Below are 25,887 nucleotides of genomic sequence, written 5' to 3'. Positions count from 1 at the left end.
ATGGCTTGTGAAGAAGTTATCAAAAAATATAGTGAGATTTTCAGAATCTTGGACTACTTTCAGCAAATTCTACCTAAACTCAAATTTTCATCATTCTTCTACAAAGCTCCTCCATAAGGCTCAAACTGATACAGATATCCTGTTGCAGAGGCTATACACCAAAGTTTGAATCCAAATCGCATCATAGCAGAATGGCATCCAAAATACTGTATCAGCTCTTCATCTTTAGATATTTTATGAAAAAAATATAACAAACAGTAAGAATCATTTATTGAGCTCATTGAAGAAAGGTCATAGCTTGGAGAACTAACCCAGCTTTACCAATTCTTCATAGTTACAGAGGAGGATGTACTTCATTTCATCACATCTGTTCTGCAACATTATTTTGTGTATGAGAGGTACCTCTTTGTCAGTATCCAAACTTCAGTAAAATTTTGTCAGAGACCATGACCGGTAGCCGAGGAGTATAAGGATACTAATGAATCCTTCAGCTGTTCGTAGTTTCACTTGGTGGAAACTAATTCTGAAATGAAAACTGTGGACTAGAGGCAAGAAATGGTGTGATTGTGAATGTGGGATCATTAAAAAAAAAACAGTATATGAAACAATTTATTGGATATACTATGAATGAAAAAAGAAATCAAAATAAAATATTACTTTAACTACTTACGTGTATCTTAGACCCCTCAATAAATCAGAAGTACCAAATGTTCACTCTGCATTGTCATGTTTAGTGCTACATCCAGACAGATAAACAGACCAAGATTTCTCTTAACCACAGCTATTTCACTGTAAATTACCTTACTTATGGTTCTATACTGTTAAAATTGGCAGCAGAGAGTGTTCACAAAGACATTGGGCTTAATGCCATTATTGGAGGTTACTGTTAACAAAATTTATGCTTCTGCTGGGCAACTCCCTAAATGTTGCGTACATGCAACACCAATCAATGTTGTCCAATACATCGTCAGCACAAAATTGTGTCTGTATGAAATCTAAGGTTATCTATTTTGAAAAGGCCAATAATGACATTACGCCTAAAACATTCAAAAAATTATGGAATTTTGAAATACAAGTAACATTTACTTGTTGTGTTTAATGGTGATTAATAATTATTAATAAGCTACAGAACTGTAAACAATCAAATGTAAACATATAAATAGAGAGATAAAGGTTGGCCCTGAAGATGAATGTGAAGAATTTTACATCATAAATTTGTTTAATTGGTTTTTAGAGGGGTTAAGGCAAGTGTTGCATTTATGCAATGTTGGAAAGAAGTGGGTTAACTGAAGAACAATTCCCCTATATTGCTGAATCAAATAATCCTCATGTTCTAAATTTTGATTATATGATAAACAATTCATAACAACTCACAACATCCGATTCTCCCAATAATATCTTTGAATGTCAGTGTTCTCCCTTGCAATTTTCATCAGCTAGGTGGGGAATACTATGTAAGAATATTAATATGATAAAATTTCAATTTATTCCTCTCAGGACATTCACAATATCAGACAAGTAAATATTAACTGCAAATTTCAGTGTTGTTATCACCAACAAGACATAACAGAGTATTTTGAACTTCTAGTGTTGTACTGGTCATTCATAATCATAGAACACTGGGGCTTACCACTCAGTTACTGTGGAGTGCCATACAGGTTTATGACGTCATGCAAAGTCGATTGCTCGCATGCGATTCAATCAATCACAACTGATCTGCATTTAGGGCAGTCGCCCAGGTGACAGATTCCCTATCTGTTGTTTCCCTAGTCTTTTCTTAAATGATTGCAGTGTTCTCCCTAGCTGTGTGCAACTTGCATAATATTTTAAGTTGCTTTACGTTGCATCGACACATATAGGTCTTATGGTGACGATGGGATAGGAAAGGTCTAAGAGTGGGAAGGAAGTGGCCGTGGCCTTAATTAAGGTACAGCCCCAGCATTTACCTGGTGTGAAAATGGGAAATCACAGAAAACCATATTCAGGGCTGCCAACAGTGGGGTTTGAACTCACTATCTCCCAAATGCAAGCTCACAGATGTGCGCTCCTAACCGCACAGCTAACTCGCTGGGTTTACATAATATTAATACATATTTGAGTCATTGTGTGTTCCAAATTAAAATGTGAATACTGTAAATTTTTTAAATGGAGAAGCTTCATTATTGTCAGCATAATTGCATGAGTTACACCGGAGTTTAAACGTTTAGCTTATCGCGTAGTGTCATGTGGTACTCCGCAGCAATCGAGTGATTATGAATGAGCAGTAGAACACTAGAAGTTGAAAATACTCTGTTGTGTCTTTTTTGTGATAACACTAAAATAGTTCAGTTTTGCAGTTTACCTGTCTAATATTATTGTTAATGCCCTGAGGGGAATAAATTAATTTTTTACGTAGCTTTCCCCGCCCGGCTACTCATTCCTGCCACCCAGCTGACGAAAATTTCTAGAGAAAACACTGGATTGCAAAGAAATTGGAAATTTATTGAACATCTCCCTTCTTAAGTTATTCCAGTCCCTAACTCCCCTTCCTATAAACGAATATTTGCCCCAATTTGTCCTCTTGAATTCCAACTTTATCTTCATATTGTGATCTTTCCTACTTTAAAGACATCACTCAAAGTTATTCGTCTACTTATGTCATTCCACGCCATCTCTGCACTGATAGCTCGGAACGCACTGCTTAGTTGACGAGCTAGTCTCCTTTCTCCCAAGTCTTCCCAGCCCAAACTTTGCAACACCTATCAATTTTAATTATATGATAACCAATTCATAACATCTCACAACATCAGATTCTCCCAATAATATTTTTGAATGTCAGTGTTCTCCTCAGAAATTTTCATCAGCTGTGTAAAAATATTAATATGATAAAATTTCAGTTTATTCCTCTCAGGACATTCACAATATCAGACAAGTTAATATTAACTGCAAATTTTAGTGTTATCACCAACAAGACATAACAGAGTATTTTGAACTTCTAGTGTTGTACTGGTCATTCATAATCATGTAACACTGGGGCATACCGCTCAGTTGCTGTGGAGTGCCACACAGGTTAACAACGTCATGCAGAATCGATTGCTCACATGCGATTCCACGCTAATCCAGGCACCGCTCACACACATACACACTATGTATAAGTCAAGCTAAACTTTTAAACTTCGATGTAATTTATGCAATTATGCTCACAATAATGAAGATTTATCATTTACATATACAGTTTTACAGTATTTATATTCTAGTTTTAAACAACCAATTACTCAAATATGGATTAATATTATGTAACTAGCACATATCTAGATTATGTTATCTGGGTGGTCTGTAAAAATGGCAGGGCGTGTGCCCATTTAAAAGGTCCTAGGGAGAACACTGAATGTATCACGAAGACCATAATCATGTGTACTAGAATTAATAGGCTATATTTACGTCAAATCTTCATTGATTTAAATTAAATCTTGATGACTGAAACTTAGCTGTCATTAACTCAACCTTTCATAATAAATCAGTAATGTTACCAAATTACATTTCTAACATTACTGAGCACTTTCAAATAAATATTCAAATGATGACTTGAAATCCAATTAATTCATTAATAGTCAGCTGCCGGTTCATAAATTATTCCTTCACTTGAAATGATGAAAACACTATTCAACTCTACAAAACACATACTGGTACTGTATTTACACCTCGGAAATCTGGTGAAGGCACTATCAGTCTGTGGAGCTTGAATCTTCACAAAAATAGACATGCACATCCATACAAACTATTTGCATAACTCTTGATGGTCCTGTCCTGGCATTGAGGATGAGATCCGTCCCAATCTACCACACTTGCACTCATACGTATGCATGGTGAAATCTGACTGCATGTTTGCCCTTATAAATTCCCATCATTACTTAAATCAGTTTAATATACATTTTGCTTGAAATTATTCCCACAACAAAAACAAGATTATAATAGCAAAGTAAGCAAATCCAAATAATTGAATGTAAATCAAGTTAATCCACTTAATTTAAAATAAAGATACCTAATGCATGGGTCATAATGTACTTTATAATATTTACAATTGATTTGGAAATGACTCTGCGTCTTAATGGAAATTTAGGGAATCATCCTATCAAATTATTCTAACAGATTATCCTATTCCTTGGGCGAGTACACAAGTGTACATTATAAAATAAAATACAGGGTCCTGCGGAAACAATCTACCACTTTCAGTGGTTAGTAGCATGTGCGACCCTGCAGTGGGGATAAAACCGAACAGGGTAGGAGGAAGGATGCCATTTTAGTTACTATGGAGCATTGGACCGCGCTGTATTGCACTTATGTGACTGAAGTGTATTTCAAGAGTGGTGACAGTGTGGTAGCTACACAGCGGAAGTTTCGACAGCAATTCAACATTGGGAGACATGGAAGAGTATCAGAGCAGCACACAATTCGGAGGTGGGTTGATCAGTTTCATGCTACCGCAAGTGCCACAAATAAGAAGCCACCGGTAAAGCCAAGGACAGTGCGGATGCCAGAAAACATTGAGATCGTAGTACGGAATGCTATTGACAGGAGTCCTAGGCGTTCAGTAAACCAACACACTGCAGTTTACACATGTCAGACAGAAGTATGCGCTGCGTTCTCCACATTGATTTAGCTTATCGTTACGTACAGTGTTCGCGGGAATAATTATCCAACATTTTGGGGACATACTGTGGCTGGCCAGATCCCCCGATTTGAGTGTTTGCGATTTCTTTCTGTGGGGTTACCTCAAAATCCAAGTGTTTACATCATGTACCCCCAACTTAGAGACTCTGAGGCAACACATTCGTGAAAAGGCCCGGCAATTCCACCTGAAATGCTGGTGAAAATAATGGATAGCTTTGTTCGTCGACTCCATGCGTGCATCGCAAGGGACGGTGGTTATCTAAAAGATGTGATTTTCAAAAAATGAAAATAAAACGTGACTTGTATTATTGCATCATAAAATGGCATTATGTTACCTATCAGTTACCACTCTAGTTGTTTACATTCCCTATTTAGTGTTACTATAGGACCTATATTAAAATGATAGATTGTGTCTGCCGGACCCTGTATAATTGAGTATTCATTCTGTTCAGCTTCACCTCTAGCCAGGCTACCCCATGGTTTCAGTGACCACACATAACTACAGTAGCATCAGAAAACAAGATGAAAAATCTCTGTTACAGCTCCATATCTGCCAGTCCAAACTACAGCGCTCATTATGATGGCATATTTCTTGTGTCTTGTGCCCACTCGTAAATGAACAGTTATTTCCTGGTGCTGCCTAGACTACAAGGCACTGATAGATAATTGCCTGTGCTCCACTACCTGTATGACATAATAATAACATAGTTGAATGGCTGCTACTCATTATCTCTTGACCTACTGACTAAGCTCCTTCTTATCTCCCAAAACAAGCTTCTCGTGTACATAATATGAATCTGGCAGTTGGAATTCCTATCTCCAAAGTCCATGACTAAATTGCATAGCAATTCTAAATGGCGTGTCTCTTAACCTTAATATTTACAAAGTTCAAATTTCCTCGTAAAATTTCTCAACTGATAGATATCTCTGCACTCCTTAAGACTTACTAGATAAAGTTCTGACTGCTTATTCATCACAAGTATCTGCCTCTTGTTAATTTGTACATTAACTGTATTGTAGTTTGAAAACAAAGCCATAGTTCTGTTTCTCATACAAAGTCTGTAGTTCCTATGTTAAATGTTCTATCATTCATGTGGTAAAGTTCTTGTGTTCTATAAAAGCTAAATACAGTATTATAATCAACCAAACCAAGTCAAAGACTTCCCTTCATGTTCATGCTGAAAGTATAAGATGAAAACCTTCTTCACAATATAAGACATAAGACCCTCTCTGGATCGAAGAATATGACTCTCTCTTGATCATAAGAATAAGACGCTCACGTGCCTGATGCTAGTGCTTTGATTAATTCGGCTATTCTTGTTATGTCACCCTTGATAGGGGCACCAAGCACATCTTGGTTCAATCCTTTTTAAATATTTTCATGATGCTTTCTTTCCATTGGTTTTGATTTAGAGCATCTGATCAGTTTCTTCAAAATTAATTCGCTTTACTGTTTGTGCCAATCACCTCAAGTACCGCCCACGATTAGCCTCACACCAGGCGTCAGGCACAGGTGATGCATTGTTCCATTGTAATCTCAGGTTTCTCCTCTCGCTTGAAATATAGCCTCCTCAAGGTCATGTCGGCTTGAACAACAGCTCTCAAGTCCTTTCTCTTGTGACAGATATGCACTCGCCTAATCTTTTCACTAGAGTTGGTGCTGTTCACAACCTGTCAACTTGCCCCATTTGCCACAGAATGAAGTATAAAATTGTGAGGGCTATTACTTTAATGTATTGGTAGTTCATTATTCAATTTTGCCGTATTAATCGGCATGAGCACTGAATAAGGGCTCAGTATGAAGTAATGTTAGTAGGGATGAAAGATAAGAGAATTGAATGTCAGGTTATGTACACAAAACTGGAACACCGGGCGAGTTGGCCGTGCGCGTAGAGGCGCGCGGCTGTGAGCTTGCATCCGGGAGATAGTAGGTTCGAATCCCACTATCGGCAGCCCTGAAGATGGTTTTCCGTGGTTTCCCATTTTCACACCAGGCAAATGCTGGGGCTGTACCTTAATTAAGGCCACGGCCGCTTCCTTCCAACTCCTAGGCCTTTCCTATCCTATCGTCGCCATAAGACCTATCTGTGTCGGTGCGACGTAAAGCCCCTAGCAAAAAAAAAAAAACTGGAACAGATAATCATTTCAAGTATTTATGATGTGAATTCTTCCAGGATGGTATTGTAGTAAACAAGATTGAATTAAGATGCAGCAAAGCTAATGCAGAGCTTGCAGTTGCGATCAACTATATTCTGTAAGAAGGAAGTCAGCTAGCTCCCAGACGAAACTATCTTTGTACTGGCGTGTTTTAATACCAACTTTGCTGTATGGGAGTGAAAGATGGGTGGACTCAGGATAACGTATTACTAAATTAGAAATAACAGACATGAAAGAAGCAAGAATGATCACTGGTGTAAACAGATGGGAACAGTAGCAAGAGGCTACTCGGAATGAGGAGATAAAGGCTAAGTTAGGAATGAACATCATTGGTGAAGCTGTGTGCATAAACTGGCTTTGGTGGTGGGGTCATATGAGGCAAACAAAGGAGGATAGGTTACGCAGGGAAATAATGGACTCGATCATGGCGGGAAAGAGAAGTAGAAGGAGACCAAGGTGACGATGGTTAGACTCGGTTTCTAATGATATAAAGATAAGATTTATGAAACTAAAGAAGGCCACAGAGCAAATTACAAATATAGGATTGTGGAGACATTCAATAAATTCACAGAGGCTTGCTGACTGAACGCTGAAAGGCATTACAGTCAATAATGAAGATGTTTGTACAGTACGTATGTGTATTAACTTAGCTTCGAAAAAGTGTTAAACTCATCTGTAATGGCACAGTTAGATGATTATATAGGGTATCAAAAGTACTGAGAAATACATATGAAAAATGTTATATCTTGGTAGATCACACTCCTTATTATTTTCCACTTAAAATGTTAAGATTGTTCAAGGGCTCACTTCTTTCTTACAAAGTATCATTGTTCGCTACTGCAAGCTCACTGCATTAGCTTTGGTGCATCTTGATTCAATTTTACGTAGTATACTACCATTCTGGGAGAATAGTAATATTATCAAAAAAGGCTTTCACGGCCTAACCACCCAAAAGCTGGTTCTATTCCTGTGATTTTAATAGTAATATTGTTATTTTTAACAAATACACCAGACAAATACTAAGGTTATAAATTAATTAAGGCCATAGCTCCTGCCTCACCAGTGCTAGTCCTTTCCTATCCCATTGTCGCCAAAAGATTTATTGAGTCTGCACGATGTTAAAACGCTTGCTTGTTACAACCTCTTCATTCTCTCATTTCCTTTTTTACCAGTATGTGAAGTTTATTTCTATCTGCTCTTCTTCCAATTCTCTGATGAATTTCACCTAACATCTCTGTTTCTCATCCCTCACTATCCATTAACACATCTTTCTTGCTTCCTTGTAACTTTGTCTAGTTACTTCACTTTTCTTCTGTAACCATATTTTCCATGTTGTCTTCCTTTTGTCTCACTGCCTCTCTAACTTTCTTGCTCCACTAAGGTGTTTCTTTATCCTTCCTCTTAACACTAGTCCATCCATTACTTTCTCCTGCACTCTCTAAAATGCCTTCTTAAATTCACACCATTCTTCTTCCACTCCATTTGACTCCCTGTTTGGGACATTTCTTGTGATTTCTCAGAATTTCTCCTTGGTCTCTATTTCTTTCAATTTCCATGCTTCTCTCTCTCAAATCCTTAGCTCTTGGTAATTTTCCTATCCTGAATTGAGCTACAATTGATCTATGATTGCCATTAAAGGCTTCACTTGTAAATGCTGGAAAGTCTAGTAGAGTAGTTCTTTGCTTTTACTCCTCTGAGTAAAGAATTCATCAATCACGGTCTTTGTCCTACGATCTCCCACCACTGTCATCTATTCTTTTTTTAATGTCTAATTTTTAGAAGTAGCTCTTTTGTAATGTTAATTAATTCCTTTTCTTTTTCAGGCTGGTTTTGAAGAATTTCATATTGTTCGTGGGGAAGCTTGCATTGATTTGGAAATTATGCCTCTTAAAACGCAATAGAACAACCCTAGAAAGTTTGTTCTTGACCAACATTATGGCATTTCTTATCATTACACTAGCTTGCTATCTTCTACATTTCACAGAAGGTCAAATGTCTGACTCTAACATAGTACTTTTTCTCACCGATGATCAAGACCTAGTACTGGGTGGATTGGTAAGTGTCATTATTAACATGTTAATATTGTTATTGTAGAATATTGCATTTAATTATCTTTTTTAATAATCTTGGTTTAATTTTCATCCCTTACGGAATTATAGAATCTTCAGATTATCGATAAACGAAAATTGCTCAGTATTTTATATCATATTTGCCTGGGTTTATCTTTGTACCGGTAATTAATATTCAAAGGGTATGTAGTGGTTGTTAATTCTTCCATTAATAACTGATGGAATATCACAAAGACTTGAATGGATAAGTTGATGGTGAAATGAAAGATTATGTTGTAGAGTAACAGATTGTTGGAAATAAATGGCTGTTCTCAGACTTCAGTTACCAACTGAAGTTCTGAATGAAAAAAGTATACCTGCTTCATTCCAGTAAGTCTCCATTTGCTGTAACACATTCCTTCAGTTTTTCACCAGGCTCTCAGTTCCATCCTTGAAGAAATGGCTTGCATGAGGCAATGAACCCCCTGATTTTAAACACTCTGTCATTCAGGAAGAGGCTGTTATTCGTAAACTTGTTATTAGTTTTTAAGTCAGGGTAATATGGAGGGTGCAAGTGTTTATCATAATTCAGGACGCTCAGCTTCTGTTTCATAATTCTTGCCTACTGGAGTTTAGTTTCATCTGCCAAGATCGGTGGATCCTTCCTATTGACCAAGGATAGCAGCATTCTATATAACTGCCAATGCATTTCATCCATTTTTGCATACTCATTGACCACAGTAATGCTGTCTGTAATGCTCTGTCAGTTCCTGTAGAATCCAGTTGTCTGTGTCTTACACTTTTCCTGTTTATTGTAAATATTTAAAATGCAAAAGTTAAACTGTTGGGCAAATTCACAGTGATGTTGCATGAATTTGCCTCGACACATGCCTATAAATCATTGTTATCCACCCTTAAAATGCATCCTTTGCATTCCTCATCTTGGAGACTCAGGTCCCTGCACCATTTTTTCAAACCAACGGATGTTCTGAAGTTGAGTCTACAACCCATTCCTTCACCTCATAATGATATATTGCCTCATGTCAACGTGTGAACCTGTGCGACTGAATTACTCGTAAATCATTCTGTTCCAACATGGTGCACAGAGAACCATAAAGCATCCCATACACGATCTAAGTATTTGCTTAACAAAGGCTGTTGAGCAGACTGATTCATAGTGAGTTGTGAAGTTGTGTGTTGTGGAGTGTTGTCCAACAGTTCGAGAGCTGAGGGGGTGTAAATTCAGACGCATGTGAAATAATTTCTGCAACACGTAGCGTTGCACAACATATGGCGGCATATTTGAACAAGTTTGTGAAGTGTTTACGAAAACAATCCTCAGTCTAAGTGGAGCTCTCATACGGTTGCATTTGAATTTATTCGAACGTCCAAATTGATTCCTGACTTACATGTTCCTTACCATTTTCTAGAGACTTACGATTTTGTACACATCTACATCTCAACTGAATTCACAGTGTTGGTGCATCAATTTGCCTCCATACATGCCTTTCAATAATTCTCATGCACTCATTAATTCGCATCCTTTGCATTCCTTATTGTGGAGATCTGGGCCCTGCACAATTGTTTTCAAACCAACTGATGTACTGTTTGTTCAGAAGTAACGTAGGCTGTTGTGCAGACTGATTGATCGCATGTGGTTAAGTGTGTAGTCTTGTGCAACAGTTTAAGAGCTGTGGTTTAGATTCAGATGTGTTTGAAATGATTTTTTCAACACGTAGCATTGTACAGCATACGGCAGCATGTATGGACGAGTTTGTGAAGTGTTACAAAAGCAAACGTGGGCCGATGGCCTAGATTTTAGGCTCCTTTAAACAACACGCATCATCATCAAAGACAAACCTCATTCGAAATAGAGCTCTTACCCATATTCTGATGCAAGTGTAATGGACTAGTATAACTTGGAAACGATTCTCTAAACCCATGGGTAAATAGTGGAAATATCGAGCTTGATTAGTAGGTATTATTATTATTATCTACATAGTTATGTACGACAGGTTATGTATGGATTTTATTTGGTATAAATCATTATTATTTGGGTGTTGTATGATCTGTCTTGTAACAAAACATGTGAGGTTATGTCACGATACGTCTGGTGTAAGTACACTGACTTAGCAAATGTTATGGGATAGTCACCTAATAGCATGTGGGGCCTCCTCTGGCCCTGCGAACTGCAGTGAGACATCGTGGAAGTTAGTCGACAAGTCCCTGGTAGTCCTCTGGACGCAGCTGACACCAAATCGTTTGCAGAGCGGCCGCCAATGCTGGTCTGTTCGTGGGTGCAGGATCCATGGCACGGAGCCTGCGTTCCAGAACATCCCAGATATGCTCGATAGGGTTCATATCGGGGCTCCTGGGTGGCCATGGCAGTCGTTGGACCTCCGCTGCATGTTCCCGGAACCATTCCCGAGCGACGTGGGAGCGATGTGGCGGCGCGTTATCATTTTGAAACACCGCAGAACTGTCTGGGCGCTGGAAGGCTAAAAATGGGTGGAGATGGTCTCCGAGCAGCTCAACATACCGCGTACCATTCAAAGTCTCTCCCAGAACAACAAGGGGGCCCATTCCATACCAGTAAAATGCATCCCAGACCATAACAGAGACACCAGTGCCCTGGACCACACCTTCGAGGCAGGCGGGAACCATCGCTTCATGTGGTCTGCGCCATATATGGTGCAGTTGAAATCGTCCGACCATATCACGTTACGCCATTGTTCCAGTGTCCATCCCTGGTGACAGGCGACAAATGCGCGTCGTTGTGCCCGATGACGTTGGGTTAACAGTGGCACCCGTGTGTGGCGCCGGCTCCCATACCCCATAGAACCCATGATCCTACGGATTGTCCACTGGGAGACGTGTCTAGCATGGCCTGTGTTGAATTGAGCCGTGATTTGTTGCACGGTTGCCCGTCTGTCACAATTGACAATCCATCTCAGATGTTGCCGGTCACGGTCATCGAGGGTGGCTGGATGGCCGGTCGTTCGTCTGTTGTGGACGGTGACACCCGCATTCACCCATTCACGATACACCCTTGACACGGTTGATCGTGTGAAGCAAAATTCCCGCACCACTTCCGAAGTCGCCCTTCCCATCCGTCGGGCACCGACCACCATACCCCGTTCGAACGGTGTCAGCTCACGACGACGTTCCATGTTACGCCTGTCACATGCACAGCCACTGCTCACAAGGTCTCTTATACGACTGCTGCTGGCACAGAGGGCGTGTGGTGCGCAGACAACACACCTGCGCATCAGTGCTCCGCTATCCCATGACATTTGCTCAGTCAGTGTTTATTAATACGACTTTATTTAATGTAATTAAAAGTAAATAATTTATTATTACCTTTAAATATGATGTATAAATCTGATGTAATGTTGTGCAGCACAGGGTAAGAGTCCAGAACAATGCACCTTTTGTCACTAGAGTTTTATAGAATGTTCCGTCCATTTGTACATAGGTTATTGAAGAATCGAGAAGATGCGAAAGCATGTTGTGTCATACTTTCCTAGAAGCCTGTCCAGGCAATGTATATAAAGAGACAGTCGTGGATAGTTGAGTTGAGTTGTTAGCGAAAGTTGCTAGTGGAATTCAGTGTGTGAACTCCTCGTGATTTTGTTGTTTTGGTGGTTAGTTGACATGCTAATGTAGCAGTCAAGTGTTTTGTTCAAAATGGTGGTTCATTAATGTGTGTGTATAATGTGTATATAATTTGTAAATAAAACAGTGTACACAATTGTCAGCATCTCCTATGTGCGTCCTTGTGATTTTGACAACTGGCGACCGTGTGCACAGGACGCGAGAAACATTTTCAGTAGTGAATAAGAGTCAGAGTGGAAATCGGTATAAAGTGATACTGGAAAATATGTCTGTAAAACAACTTCAAGATGAACTCGCAAAACGAAATCTTCCAATGAATGGTAGTAAGAGAATATTGAAGACACAGCTAGAAGAAGACCTCATTAAAAACGGTGAAGATCAAAGAAAAATTTTATTGAGGTGGACGAACAACCGGACTCGTCATTGGAAGATGAAGTAAATATGACCACAATGTGTTCCAACTTAATGAACATGATACAATCAATAGTAAGATCTCCAAAGGTAATTTCACCTTAACAGAACAGATTTCACAAGTTAATTCCGCCTTAACGGGACAAATTTCCAACAACATTTCAAAAGTAAATGACAGAATTTCAGATGTCAATTCCACCTTAACAGAGCAGATTTCACAAGTTAATTCCGCATTAACAGAACAGATTTCCGAATAAATTTTGAAGGTAGATGACAAGATATCTCAAGCTAATACAGTTTTAACCAGACAAGTATCTCAAGTGTACATGCAAGTTTACAAAGTAGAACAGTGCCTAGAATCGAAAATTTCAACCGTAGATGATAATATTTCGCAGACCAATTCCCAAATTAACAACATCACCAATCAATTAACGCAGCAAATATCGGACATCAGGTCAAAACTGGGGCAGGTTGAGCAGATCGATAGTAGGGTAAGCCAGCTGGAAGGGGACATCTTGAAACTCAAGGAGGAGGTGGAAATCCAGGTTTCAGACATCAAACAACAGGTCGAAAGGAGAATTTCTACTGTCAAGGGAAATTTTGGAAGCCCTATCTCTGCTGTTGAGGGTAGTATTGGGAGCCGTATTTCTGCCATTAAAGGAAGATTAGAAAACCGGATTTCGACCATCAAGGGAGATGTTCAGGATATGAGAGAGACCATCCTTCACACGGTAGAAGATAGATTAAATCGGAGAGGACCTATCACCACGCCTTCAACCCTCTTTAACCTAACCAGCAATACAGGACACCTAGACCCGAAGGTGATTAAAGAGAGCCTTCCAGAATTCCACGGGAGACTGGAAGAGAACCAGACTAGCTTCATCGAGGGATCGGTCAGTCTACTAGGAAGGACTAATCTACCAGATTACATTTTCGTTCAACTTGTCACACAGAAATTAAGGGGGCAAGCCGTTATTTGGTGGGATAACTTGAAAGGCTTGGACTTAAACTGGACTGACTTCAAGAGGGAATTCCTTGCTGTGTTTAATTCCAAAGGGGTGAAGAGCTCTGTGAAAAGGAAGCTACTGACTGATGCACAACAAACTGGCATGGAAGCTAGCGTGTTTATCCCCCAGAAATACCAGCTCTTCAAGTGGCTGCATCGTGAAGGAAGCGAGAACGAGATCTTACCAGACATCGTAGAGCTACTCCACGATAAGATTACACCCCTAGTGAAGTTATCACAACTGAGATCCTTTGATGATCTGCATGGAATCATTGCCCAGATGGAAGAACACAAGAGTAAAACCGCGGAAGAGACCAGCTCGGTTAGGAAATGCTACCAGTGTGGAAGAACGGGACACCTGAAGAACAAATGCCCAACTTCTGCATCGGAAAACTAGGTCCACCCCATTCTGAATTAAGGAAGGATGGGACCGGGAATAGGAATGCACCTCGAGACCTGACAAACAAGCAGCCCTGGACAAGTAGGAAAGGGATTGGTCAGATTGTGAGCAGAACAGGCCAACCCCGCCCAACTATCATCTTGAGGATAGGCAACGAGAATTTTTCAGGCATACTCGACAGCCAAGCAAGCCACTCATTTGTAAACGGGACTGTTGCCAGATTACTACCGCCTATGAAGTCTAACCATCTCAGAAGGGTAGCGGGAGCAGGGGTCGGGGTAACCTGTTCCTCAGAGCACAGACTAACGTAACCGCTAAATGCATGGACCTGCCTGTTGTAGTTAACGTAGCAGTGATTCAGAACCTAAATACCTGACATTATATTAGGTCATGACTTTCTGGTAGAATACAAGGTGATCCTAGACTATGCAGCTCATGAAGTCTTTTGGGGAAAAGACAGATGTCTGAGGGTTGCCTGGCACGATGGAAATCTCCGGACTTGCAATGATGTGGAAGTTGACCTGGGAGATATTCAGTTAACGCATCTTCAACCAAGTGAAGAAGAGGAGCTAAGACATGCCTTAAAGGACTTCCCAGAAGTCATCACCAATAAAATAGGATGGACTGCCACTAGAACGCACACCATTGAATGCAGCACTTCCTCACTCATCAAGCAACGCCCATATCCAATCAACCCGGCTAAGCGCAATTTCATCATTCAGAAGATTGAAGAGATAGAAGGGCAAGGTCTCATCGAACCCTTTACATCCTGATGAGCTTCGCCTATTGTCCTACTGAAAAAGAAGAATGGGGAGTATCGACTGTGTGTGGACTTTCGCAAGTTGAACAAGAAGACCGTTAGTGACGCCTACCCCATGCCTGACCTGAAAGAATCGCTGAACAAGTAAGTGGATCTAGGATTTTCAGCACACTGGATCTCAACTCCGGATAATGGCAAGTGGAGGTGGAGGAAAGGTCTAGACCACTGACCGCCTTCTTGATACCGGGAGGGTTGTACCATTTAATACCGGGCGAGTTGGTTGTGCGGTGGGGAGTGCACAGCTGTGAGCTTGCATCCGGGAGATAGTGGGTTCGAACCCCACTGTCAGCAGCCCTGAAGATAGTTTTCCGTGGTTTCCCATTTTCATACCAGGCAAATGCTGGGGATATACCTTGATTAAGGCCACGGCTGCTTCTTTTCACTCCTAGCCCTTTCCTATCCCATCGTCACCATGAGACCTATCTTTGTCAGTGCGACGTAAAACAAATTTTAAAAAATGTAAAAATTCACCCTCAACTCCCCCCCCTTTCACCCCCCTTAGTGAAGGAATAACCATAAATCCTCCCTTAGTGAGCACCTACATTGTAATATAAATGCATCCTCAAAATTTCATTTCTTTATGTCCAGTAGTTTTGACTCTACGATCATGAATCAGTCAGTCAGGACATGTTATTTTATATATATGTATTGTTACTAATAAAACTTCATTTGTTTCATTACTCTAATTTATTTTAGAATGACCTAATAAATGCACGCACACATATTTAAACACAAACAATTCTAACTAGTTATGAATAGCCACACTAATTGCCAGTCTATTTACAAATCTCTCTACCTTATGGCGCAGCAAGGATCTAGCCTGTTCCTTTACCTGGGACACTAATCCTTACTTTCACTTTCCCCCAAGTCCAGTCACCTGCTACAGCCACTGTGCATAGACAGTTGATTTGAACACAGTTCCCCTGGCTGTACAACACACGACGACTGTTCGTTGGTTCGACTCCAATGATAGTCCAGTACTTCTCACAGTTCCATGCAGTGAACAACTAAACAGCTCAACACCATTAAACAGCAGGACGATACAATAGCGAACATTAACAAAGATCCATTTATCCTCGTACTCAAAATAGCGGGTTTCCTCGCTGGCTCACGGCGATCCTCAGTCCACAGAATTACACGAACACACAGTACAGTCTTTCGTTCTGTCGTCTTCACCTACACACTGTTGTCTCCGACACCACAACAACAGCTCGTCGTTCAGACCTCGGTGGAACACTGGCGACAGCCAACACCTGTGTTGCCCTCAGCCCAGCCACCGAACCGCAACTCACTGAGTGTCACACTGACTCCCCCCCCGGAGTCCAACTCTGAGTGCGAGTCCTGCACTGACTCAGAGTCCAACACTGACCGACTCTCCGCAGCTAGCCTCCCTTTTTATAGCTCACATAATTTGATCTAGAAATTTTACGATTTCACTACAGGCAGAACATTCCCGTTGAATCTACAAGGAACTCACAGCTAAGCCGGCTGCCGAGAACAATACACGGAAAGGCCTGCCCCACCCCACAGGCTGGCTAGGAAATTCCAGGTCGTCTGAGTTACCAGCCCCTTCCTGGAAGTATCGAAAGGAGCTACCACGGGGCTGGCGCATAACAATATTAATGAGACATGTTTCATCCATCTTTCGAGACATCTTCATCTAATGGTTCTCTGATGTCCTTACTTACTTATGGTTCTTGGTTTTGACTGAAGATGTCTTAAAAGCGGCATGAAACATGTCTCATTAATGTATTTTAATGTAGTCTTAACAATAAAGATGATTCATAGTATTGTAAAGGTGGAACATTTGATGTAAGGATTTCACAAGTTCATGCAGTAATGAGTTAAATAAAAATATTCTTTGATGTTGCATTTCTTTCTTTGCATCTCCCTGTATTTAAGGTCTGGTTCAATGGCTAAATGGTAGCATGCAGGTGTTTGGTCCAGAAAATTCCACGTTCGATTTCCAGCTGGGTTGGGGATTTTAACCTTAATTGGTTAATTCCAATGGCTCGGGGCTGGTTTTGTGTGCCGTCTTCAGCATTAGAATTCATCAAACGTAGGGCCCCATCCTCACAGACGCGCAGGTCGCCTATACAGCGTTAAATTGAAAGAGCAGCTCCGGGCCTCTCCGGAGGCCACACGGCATTATTATTATTACTATTACTCTATTTAAGAGTGGCTTCTTTTGATGACAGCTGCTTCCCCCATTGCCTAACTTGATCAACATGATCAACCATGACTTGTAAATACTACACACCACACAGACCAGCCTTTGCACGCAATTTTAATTGAGGCACTCGTACCTTTCAGTTGACACTGAATCCTCCCAAACATCCAGCGGTCAGTGGAGCCCTCTGTTATGTAAACATGTTATGTTATTGATGTAATAGTCCGATCTTCTCCATCCCACTGTACATTCACACAATGTACTTGGGAACATCTAAGGATGTGACCAAACTTCTTTTTTGAGTGGTGTACATAAATGCATACATAAGGGTGGCGTACGAATAGTTGATACATTTAATTTTAGAATATCAACTTTACTTTTCACAGAACACTAATGAAATTTTAGATACAGGCAGCTTGGACCCTGGAAATACATTTCACTATATTACATATTCAATGTGGCCTCCACTGCGGCAGATAATCTTCGAGACGAGTACGCATGTTTCTGACGACTTTTTTTCATAGGTCTTCATGAATTTCACTGCAGAGCTGCACAATCCGAGCATGCATTTCCATGCAGCTTTGAGGTCTTGAAGCGAAGAGGTTTTTTTTTCAAATAGCCTCATAAAAAGAAGTCACAAGGATTTAAATCTGGGCTTTAACGAGGCCATAGGAATCCGCCCTCACTGTTGTACTGTGGGTAACGAAGAGACATTACATGATCACCAAATACTCCCCTCAAAAACTCAAGAACATCGTTAGCTGTGTGAGGTATTGCACCATCTTGCATAAACCACTGCGTATGAATAGGGATAGCGAGAATTAGAGGCATGAATTCATTCCCCAGCATGTCCTTCTATTGCTGTGCATTAACTGTCTGACTGAAGAAAAATGGTCCAGTTAACGCATGACTCACATAACTACCCACAGACTCACTTTTTCTCCCTACGTGTCTTTTTCGTGAATAATGTCTGGTTTTTCTATAGCTCAAAACTGCACATTTTGTTTATTAACTGCCCGTTGAGATGAAAATAGGCTTCATCAGATAACCAAGTGTTAAACGTACATTATCTTTAGTCCATAAGACGTTCTGCAAACTCTTCTGCCTGTGAAGATCTGTTAGCTTCTGTAGAACAGTAATTTTGCAGGGGTACAATTGAAGGTTACCGTGTAACATTCTTTGAATTGAATGGTGCGATATTCCACTTTATCTTTAAGCTCCCCATGTTGACTTGCGTGGGCTACGCTGCATGGCGACCCTCAGCGCAGTGATGTTTTCAGGAGACTGGACTGTTGGTGCACGTGGTTGCTTTTCTTCCTTCACACCGCCTTGCTCTTCAAAGTTTCTGTACAAGCGAAGGATGGTGTTCCTTGCTGGTGCCCACCTAGTCTGAAACACAGCTCGAAATTTCCTTGGTGTCGCCGTAACACTTTTTGATTCACAATAAAAGATAGTTGTTTTGGTGCGGCGCTGAACGGAGAGTCGCCATGGTTGGCCATGGCAGAAAACTCACTGGAATGCAGGCATTTGGAGGCAAAGCAGCTGTGTCACCTGTACAGATATTTCCATGAAACAGGTAAGGTGTGCGCAAAATTTTAACAATATAGTACAAAAGTTGCATTTTATATTTGCTTTTCAAATATGTCAACTATTTGTGTGCCACCCTGTACATACATACATACATACATACATACATACATTGATAAATTTAAGGTTTACTGTTTGTTCTTGGTATAATTTTCTACCAAAAGGATTAATTCTCATCTCTTGAATTATTCACATTTTAGCAAAATATCCTTAATATCAGTTTCATTTACAGAACTAGTATTTCATTGTTGCTCCTGTAATAACAGCTTTCTGTATTTATCCATGTGCAATCAAACCAGCTGAATTTGCAAGTTACACTGATATATCAAGATTCTTGTAGGCCGTAGGAATTTATAATTTCTAACTGAATCTTTTAACAAAATGTTTCCTTGGTTATTATATATTACAAACATATTAGTAACATATTTCTTTTTTTACAGACACCAATGGTGAAAACTCAGAAACTGATAGCTGATGTGGGAGCTACTTTTACTAATGCTGTAAGTATTTTGGTGCAAGTTTTTGGAATATTCCTAATTTCCTATTAATATTTTGCATTAAGCCTATTGGTTTTACAAGTTTACTATCATGCTCCTCATGTTTTTCTCCCTCTTCTTTCTTTTGAAGATGCTATCTGTTGTGACTTTGTTATAAGTGCTGAGTTAAAAATATATACATTAGAAATAATGTGTGCTTTCTCTTTCAGTAGTAATATATCTTGAAACACTGATTATATAATGATTGCAGCCTACCTTATTAAATTTCATTGCCTCATCTTCATGCAATCGCATCACTCCCTGATACTATCAGCGTTCGTTGAGAAGAATCACATATTAAACAACACTACTGCTCCATGAGCTTATTGTCTATGTCACCTGTAGAGACTCTTCTCCAACTTTCTGGAAGACGTAACCTTCCATCAGTGTTCTAGTGAGTTCCATGCACATCGGTATAAATTGCTCGATCAACCACCCGGTCTTCATCGTCGGTGTGTGGTTGGAGGGTGCTGCTCCTCGCTTGTTGTTTCCCATATATCTAGGAACTTTGTTTGTGGACTCCATAATATGGTGAGTTAAGGCGACTCTATTATTTATCCCTCATGTACGGAACCAGGGCAAGTTTTACTTTGCTCCCGATTCCAAGTCAAATGTATTTGGATAAGGTTCCTTTCTATTTACGAGTGCTGGACACTTAACTTGGTGAAGTTCCTTTTAAAATGTGCTTTGAGCTGGACTGTGGAAATGCATGATTTAAGTCTATAATTTATTCACTTATTCTGTTAATTGGCTTTCATATTTTTGCTTAACAGCCTCCGGTGTTAAAATTATCTGTTTCTAAGGACTCCCTCTACTGTTCTTTTTCTCTCTTGAAAACTATTCCTTTTTTTCATAAATCCTGTAAAAGTGCGGTCTTTGAATAATGTTTTAATTGTATTAATTGTTCTACTTGTAACTAATATCTGTTTCTACTGGTCTAGGAATGTGGTCAGTTATTGATGTTCTGATTCAAAGTCATAATAAGTTACTATTTCAAAGAACTTGTTCTTAGTTTGGTTAACTAATTAACTGAACCATTTCCTATATCCATGTATCCTTTATCCATGTTTGCTATTTGCTATTTGCTTTACGTCGCACCAACACAGAGATGTCTTATGGCGACGATGGGGTAGGAAAGGGCCAGGAATGGGAAGGAAGCGGCCGTGGCCTTAATTAAGGTACAGCCCCAGCATTTGCCTGGTGTGAAAATGGGAAACCACGGAAAACCATCTTCAGGGCTGCCGACAGTGGGGCTCGAACCCACGATCTCCTGATTACTGCTTTATCCATGTACCCTCCATGGAGTCCTCTGAGTGCCCAGCCTGTTTTGGCAATGAGTTATGATTATGCACTTTGGATTATTCTTGCAATTACCTATTTTTCATCATTCTAAGTAGTATTGGTACTTGTATCACATAACTGTTGGATATTACTGCTGCTAAGAATGAGAATGGTTGTGGTGTTCCCTGGAACATTTTAATTTAACCTGACTGGCATTACTACGTCATTTTGAACTATATTGGTAAAAGTAACACTTCACTGGTAGCAGATCATGTATTACTACTGCTATAATTTTCTTTTGGAAGTTATATTCATCTTCTTGGTTTTTTTACAACCAAAATGGCTTACTTTCCTGATAATGTTTCTTTAAATAGCATTATTCTAGTGATGAACTTCCTCAGGTGACACCTCGTCACCTATTGTTACCAAATCCACCTTGTGCTGATTTGATTTCATTTACTGATAGTATAAATTTATCTTCGAATCTTCCTACTCATGCTTCACCATCATTTTATCCTGATACTTCATCCTCTATGGAACATCCCCAGCCACCTTAAATACTAATAATGTCTCACCCCTTTCAATCAAATCCAAACCACTTTCATAAGCAGATAGTTAGATTTCGAGGATCAGTATTTACTAGTTTAGGCACTTCCTGTTACAGTTAGATTTGGAGGATAAGTATTTACTAATCGAGGTACTTCTCTTATAGACTGCTTAATAATTTCAACATTAAATATGCTGTGCAGAGGGTTGGATTGCATAGTAGGTGAAGAACTACAAGGGTGAAAATTGTTTGGATTTGGGTGAAAAGGGTGAGACATTATTAGTATTTTAAGTGACTGGGAATGTTCTGTAGAGGTTGAAGTATCAAAATAAACTGATGGTGAAGAATAAGTAGGAAGATTCAAAGATAAAGTTATACCATCAGTAAATGTCCGTAGATCCTTCTGCCTTTAACGGGCTCTGTAGTATTATGAGAGGACCAAGACCCTTCCGTGCTCCACTTTTTCCAAATATCACTGTGGACACTGTAAGGCTGGTATTTTCTACATCCCAATTCTTCCATGTTATTGCCTCAGTCATGCATCTCCAGTCATCTACTTAAGGGCACCCGGAAGGGGTGAAATCGAAAAAAAAATATTTTTTTACTTTTTTGCAGTTTTATATACCTGTGACTTTCTTCTTTAGAATAATTTTTGTTTCAGACCTCTGCGACGTTTGAAAGGGTGTTCATTTTTAAATTACCTGGAGTGCTGCAGATGTCGGGCATGACATGTCCTCTAACTGATGTGACATAACATTACTTTCCATTTGTAAGCGGTGACAGAGACTCTGTTGAAGGTGTTTATGTTTCAGAACATGGTCATTTTCTGCCAGAGGATATCTCTGCTGCAGGAAAGTGCAACTTTCAATTGTTGGCCAACCTGGACGGCAGAATGATTGAGAACATAACTGCATGTGTTTATTGCTTGTTTTGGCGGCTTTTTTACAACAGTATTCAGCTGCTTTTTTTTCATTTGGTTTTATACACTTAACAAGATGCATAAACATAGTAATAGGATTTTCAAGGTGTGCAAGAATGTGGGAAAGAGGAAAATCACTGTTGTTATTCCGAACGTTACAAGTGAGTGTGCAAATGTGTGTTCCCCAACTGACTACAAAAAAGATGCAGAATGAACAACCACAGCACGGTTTGTTTCCAAAAGGGGAGGACACGTGGTGCAAATACCATAAAATGAAGGAAACTGCGACCACAACCACAAGCACAGTCTCCCACATGCAATCGCCGAACCCATAAGGCCAGTCTTCAGAGACTTATCCTATGAAAATCTCCTCCGGAAATGCCTTCTCGGTAAAACCCAAAACCCTAATGAATGCTTAAATCATTTGATCTGGACTCGGATACCCAAGAGAGTATTTATGAGTATAAAAACACTCCACTTTGGTGTTTATGATGCTGTGGCAATATACAATGGGGGCAATATCTCGAAGAGCGAAGTTCTACAAAGACTTTGTATACCGGTACCTCTAGGGCACAACACTGAAATGAATGTCAATTATAGATAAGGAAAGAAAAAGGAAAGCAGATGCAGCAGAAAGGGAGCTGGTAAAGCTTGGAAGACAGAAGAAACGAAGTGTAAATAGAAGATTACAAGTTGAGATGGAAGAGAACCCAGATGATCCTCTGTACGAATGTGGAATGCATAAGGAACTTTGAGGCTCGTTTCCTGAAAAGTAGTTTTTTGTGTATCTAAGGAACATTTATTCGGATACCACTGAACGTACATTAACCAAACTTGTAGGTGGCATGTAACTAATCATTCTACGTATTTTAACATGAGATTTTTAAAGTCAAAGGTACAATTTCTGAATTATGGAACAAAATGTCTCCTTTTAAAACATAAAATTTTGATGTTCACTTAAAAATGTATATTTTCAAAAAAACAGAAGATATTAAAAAATTATGTCGTCTATCTACGTGCGAGGGTGTAATAAATATGTATACAAAAAAGGAATTCCCTTGGTTCATAACTTTATGACCGAGCTCGATAGCTGCAGTCGCTTAAGTGCGGCCAGTATCCAGTATTCGGGAGATAGTAGGTTCGAACCCCACTGTCGGCAGCCCTGAAAATGGTTTTCCGTGGTTTCCCATTTTCACACCAGGCAAATGCTGGGGCTGTACCTTAATTAAGGCCACGGCCGCTTCCTTCCCACTCCTAGCCCTTTCCTGTCCCATCGTCGCCGTAAGACCTATCTGTGTCGGTGCGACGTAAAACAACTAGCAAAAAAAAAAATAAAAAAAATAACTTTATGAGAAAATGTTCCTTAAAAACACCCATTTTAACATGGCAGACATAGCCCCTTCCGAATGCCCTTAACACTGTTGGCAGTCATTACACAACTAAATGTGGTAGGCCTACTTACTTTCCTTTCCAGAACTTGGCAGCTCTGGCCATCCTTTATTTTGCCTAATTCTTTTCCTCCTGATTGAGAGGAAATCACCCAGATCGTTGCATCCTTCCCCAGCAACAAGATATCAGGCAAGGATGCCATAGTTGCCAAACTTCTGAAAATGGTTGGTCCCAATTTTGTTGCCATATTGGAGAATGTGGGCTAGCTCTTATATAGCCTCTCTATAAAAAATGCAAAAATGCAGATGTGAATAACTACAGAAGCATATCTCTTCATTTAAATGCCTATAAAATCCTGTCAAATTCACTTCAAATGTAACACTAATGATTTTCACAATATGGCAGTGGCGATACATAAATCTTGCTAGTCATGAAAAGAACAAAAAAACCATGACTATATAGAGCCAACGTGCAGGATTAACAGTAACTATAAGACATTGTATAGGCAAGCAGGGTCCCTAAACTTTATGGTTAGCGACACTGAATCGAACCCAACTGTTAGAAAATAACTATAAATCACTACCTTCAGTATTAACAGGGAAGAAAGGGTAAGGTTTTACCCTTAGTGTATATGTTTACATGTCAGGAAGTATAGATGAAATTGTGTTAAGATAGACACAAAAACATGTATCATAGTTTGGATACTAAAAGTAAAAAACCTTGTCGCGCATACAGCTCTTTAAATGGTTTGGCTTGCCACGATGATGGCTGCCCAGCCAGATGACCTGTAGATAATGGAGTTTCACATGTTCAGCATGACGGCATACTCAGTCATAGATCACATTACTTTCTTGACCAGATCTACTGCCTCTCATATCAAACACTGTCACGAGGCTGCATGAACTACGTACCAGACCTCAGTCCAGGATTAAGTTCGTAGGACGGACCGGGAATAGAATATAGTGCCCCCAGTTAAAAAAGGCAAATATGTTACCCTTATACCTTTGGGTTTTACGAAAAAGAATGTTTAAAAGTCCTTAATTTGTCCATGTTAACTGACCTTGTAAACATTTAAAAAGAACTTCAAGGAATTTAGATGGAAAAGTTTTTCTGAACATCAATGTGTCGAAGAGGGAAAGAAAGACTAATATGTAATAGTTTAGTTTGGTGGTATTCCAGTAAGTTATAGCATAAGAACTATTTTTATACTGTAAAAACATTACTGGTATTTCTGGTTTTATTTTCAGTTTGTGACTACTCCGATATGTTGTCCTAGCCGTTCATCAATTCTTACTGGATTATATCTTCATAACCATGGTACAGTAAACAATTCAGTAGATGGCGGATGCAGTAGTCCTAGTTGGCAGCAAAAACATGAGACTCAAACTTTTGCTGCACATCTTCATGAAAATGGCTATACAACTTTCTATGCTGGAAAATATTTGAATCAGGTAGCTTACATTAATCCCTCATTATTCCTTCTTTCTTCAGGGATGTTGCTTAATAATAGTAGTGGTAATAATAATAATAATAATAATAATAATAATAATAATAATAATAATAATAATAACAACAGTGTGCATATTTTTTCAATTTATGTACAACTTAGGAGTTTTGATTGGTGACAAACATTTTCAGAAATTTTTTGGTTCACATACATATACGTGCATAAACAGAATATTAATAATGCATGCATACATACATACATTCACATTTGATGTGAAAATAAAAGTGATAATAATAATTATAATATGATATTTATCACTGCAGTCATAATATCTGAGTACTATCAAATTCTGACACATATGTTGGTCTATTCTTATCACAACTGGGCCTATCTGAAGAAAATACATTTTGAGAAATATATTTTATCATTTTATGATTCAAATGTTTTGAATATTCTTGGGAGTGATGACAACAATGATGGTGATGAGAATTATTGGTATAATATTGATGATTTGGATTCTAATTCCAAACAAGTATAAAACACTAATGAGGAAATTAAGAACACAAGGCTAAGTCTAATACCATTTGGATTCATCTTTATCTTTTTGTCTCTTCCTTGTCTCCATCTTCATCTGACTCCCTTATCCTAAACTTCTCATATCAAGACTGAAGATTATCGAGATTGCTCCTTAGTGAGTATTGATGCTCACTCTCCAGATGAAGCTGTGAAACAGAAACAATGGTCGTTGTGGTCTGTAACGTCTTGGCCCTATGAAAGGAAATATAAAAATTCATAGAACTAATCATTTGGTGAGATCAAGGAGGCATGGCATAAAAAAAAAAAGAATAAATAAATAGAATGTTTGTATATTTAATAGTGGTTATATTTAGTTATAAATACGTTT

At 39.4% G+C, this 25,887-nt stretch overlaps 1 protein-coding gene across 1 annotated transcript in view; it reads left to right on the top strand.

The window, feature by feature from the left end:
* LOC136864119 (N-acetylglucosamine-6-sulfatase) overlaps positions 1-25,887 on the top strand; it is a 140,391-nt gene that overhangs the window by 18,990 nt on the left and 95,514 nt on the right. Inside the window, exons 2-4 of the mRNA XM_067140719.2 lie at positions 8,631-8,862; positions 19,305-19,364; positions 24,784-24,987. Of these exons, the coding sequence (XP_066996820.2) occupies positions 8,631-8,862; positions 19,305-19,364; positions 24,784-24,987 (496 nt within the window). The remainder of the gene's footprint in view (positions 1-8,630; positions 8,863-19,304; positions 19,365-24,783; positions 24,988-25,887) is intronic.

Source organism: Anabrus simplex, chromosome 2, assembly GCF_040414725.1.
Source record: "Anabrus simplex isolate iqAnaSimp1 chromosome 2, ASM4041472v1, whole genome shotgun sequence".
NCBI lineage: Eukaryota > Metazoa > Arthropoda > Insecta > Orthoptera > Tettigoniidae > Anabrus > Anabrus simplex.
The sequence above is the reverse complement of the archived record's forward strand: the minus strand, read 5'-3'. Positions and strand labels throughout refer to the sequence as shown.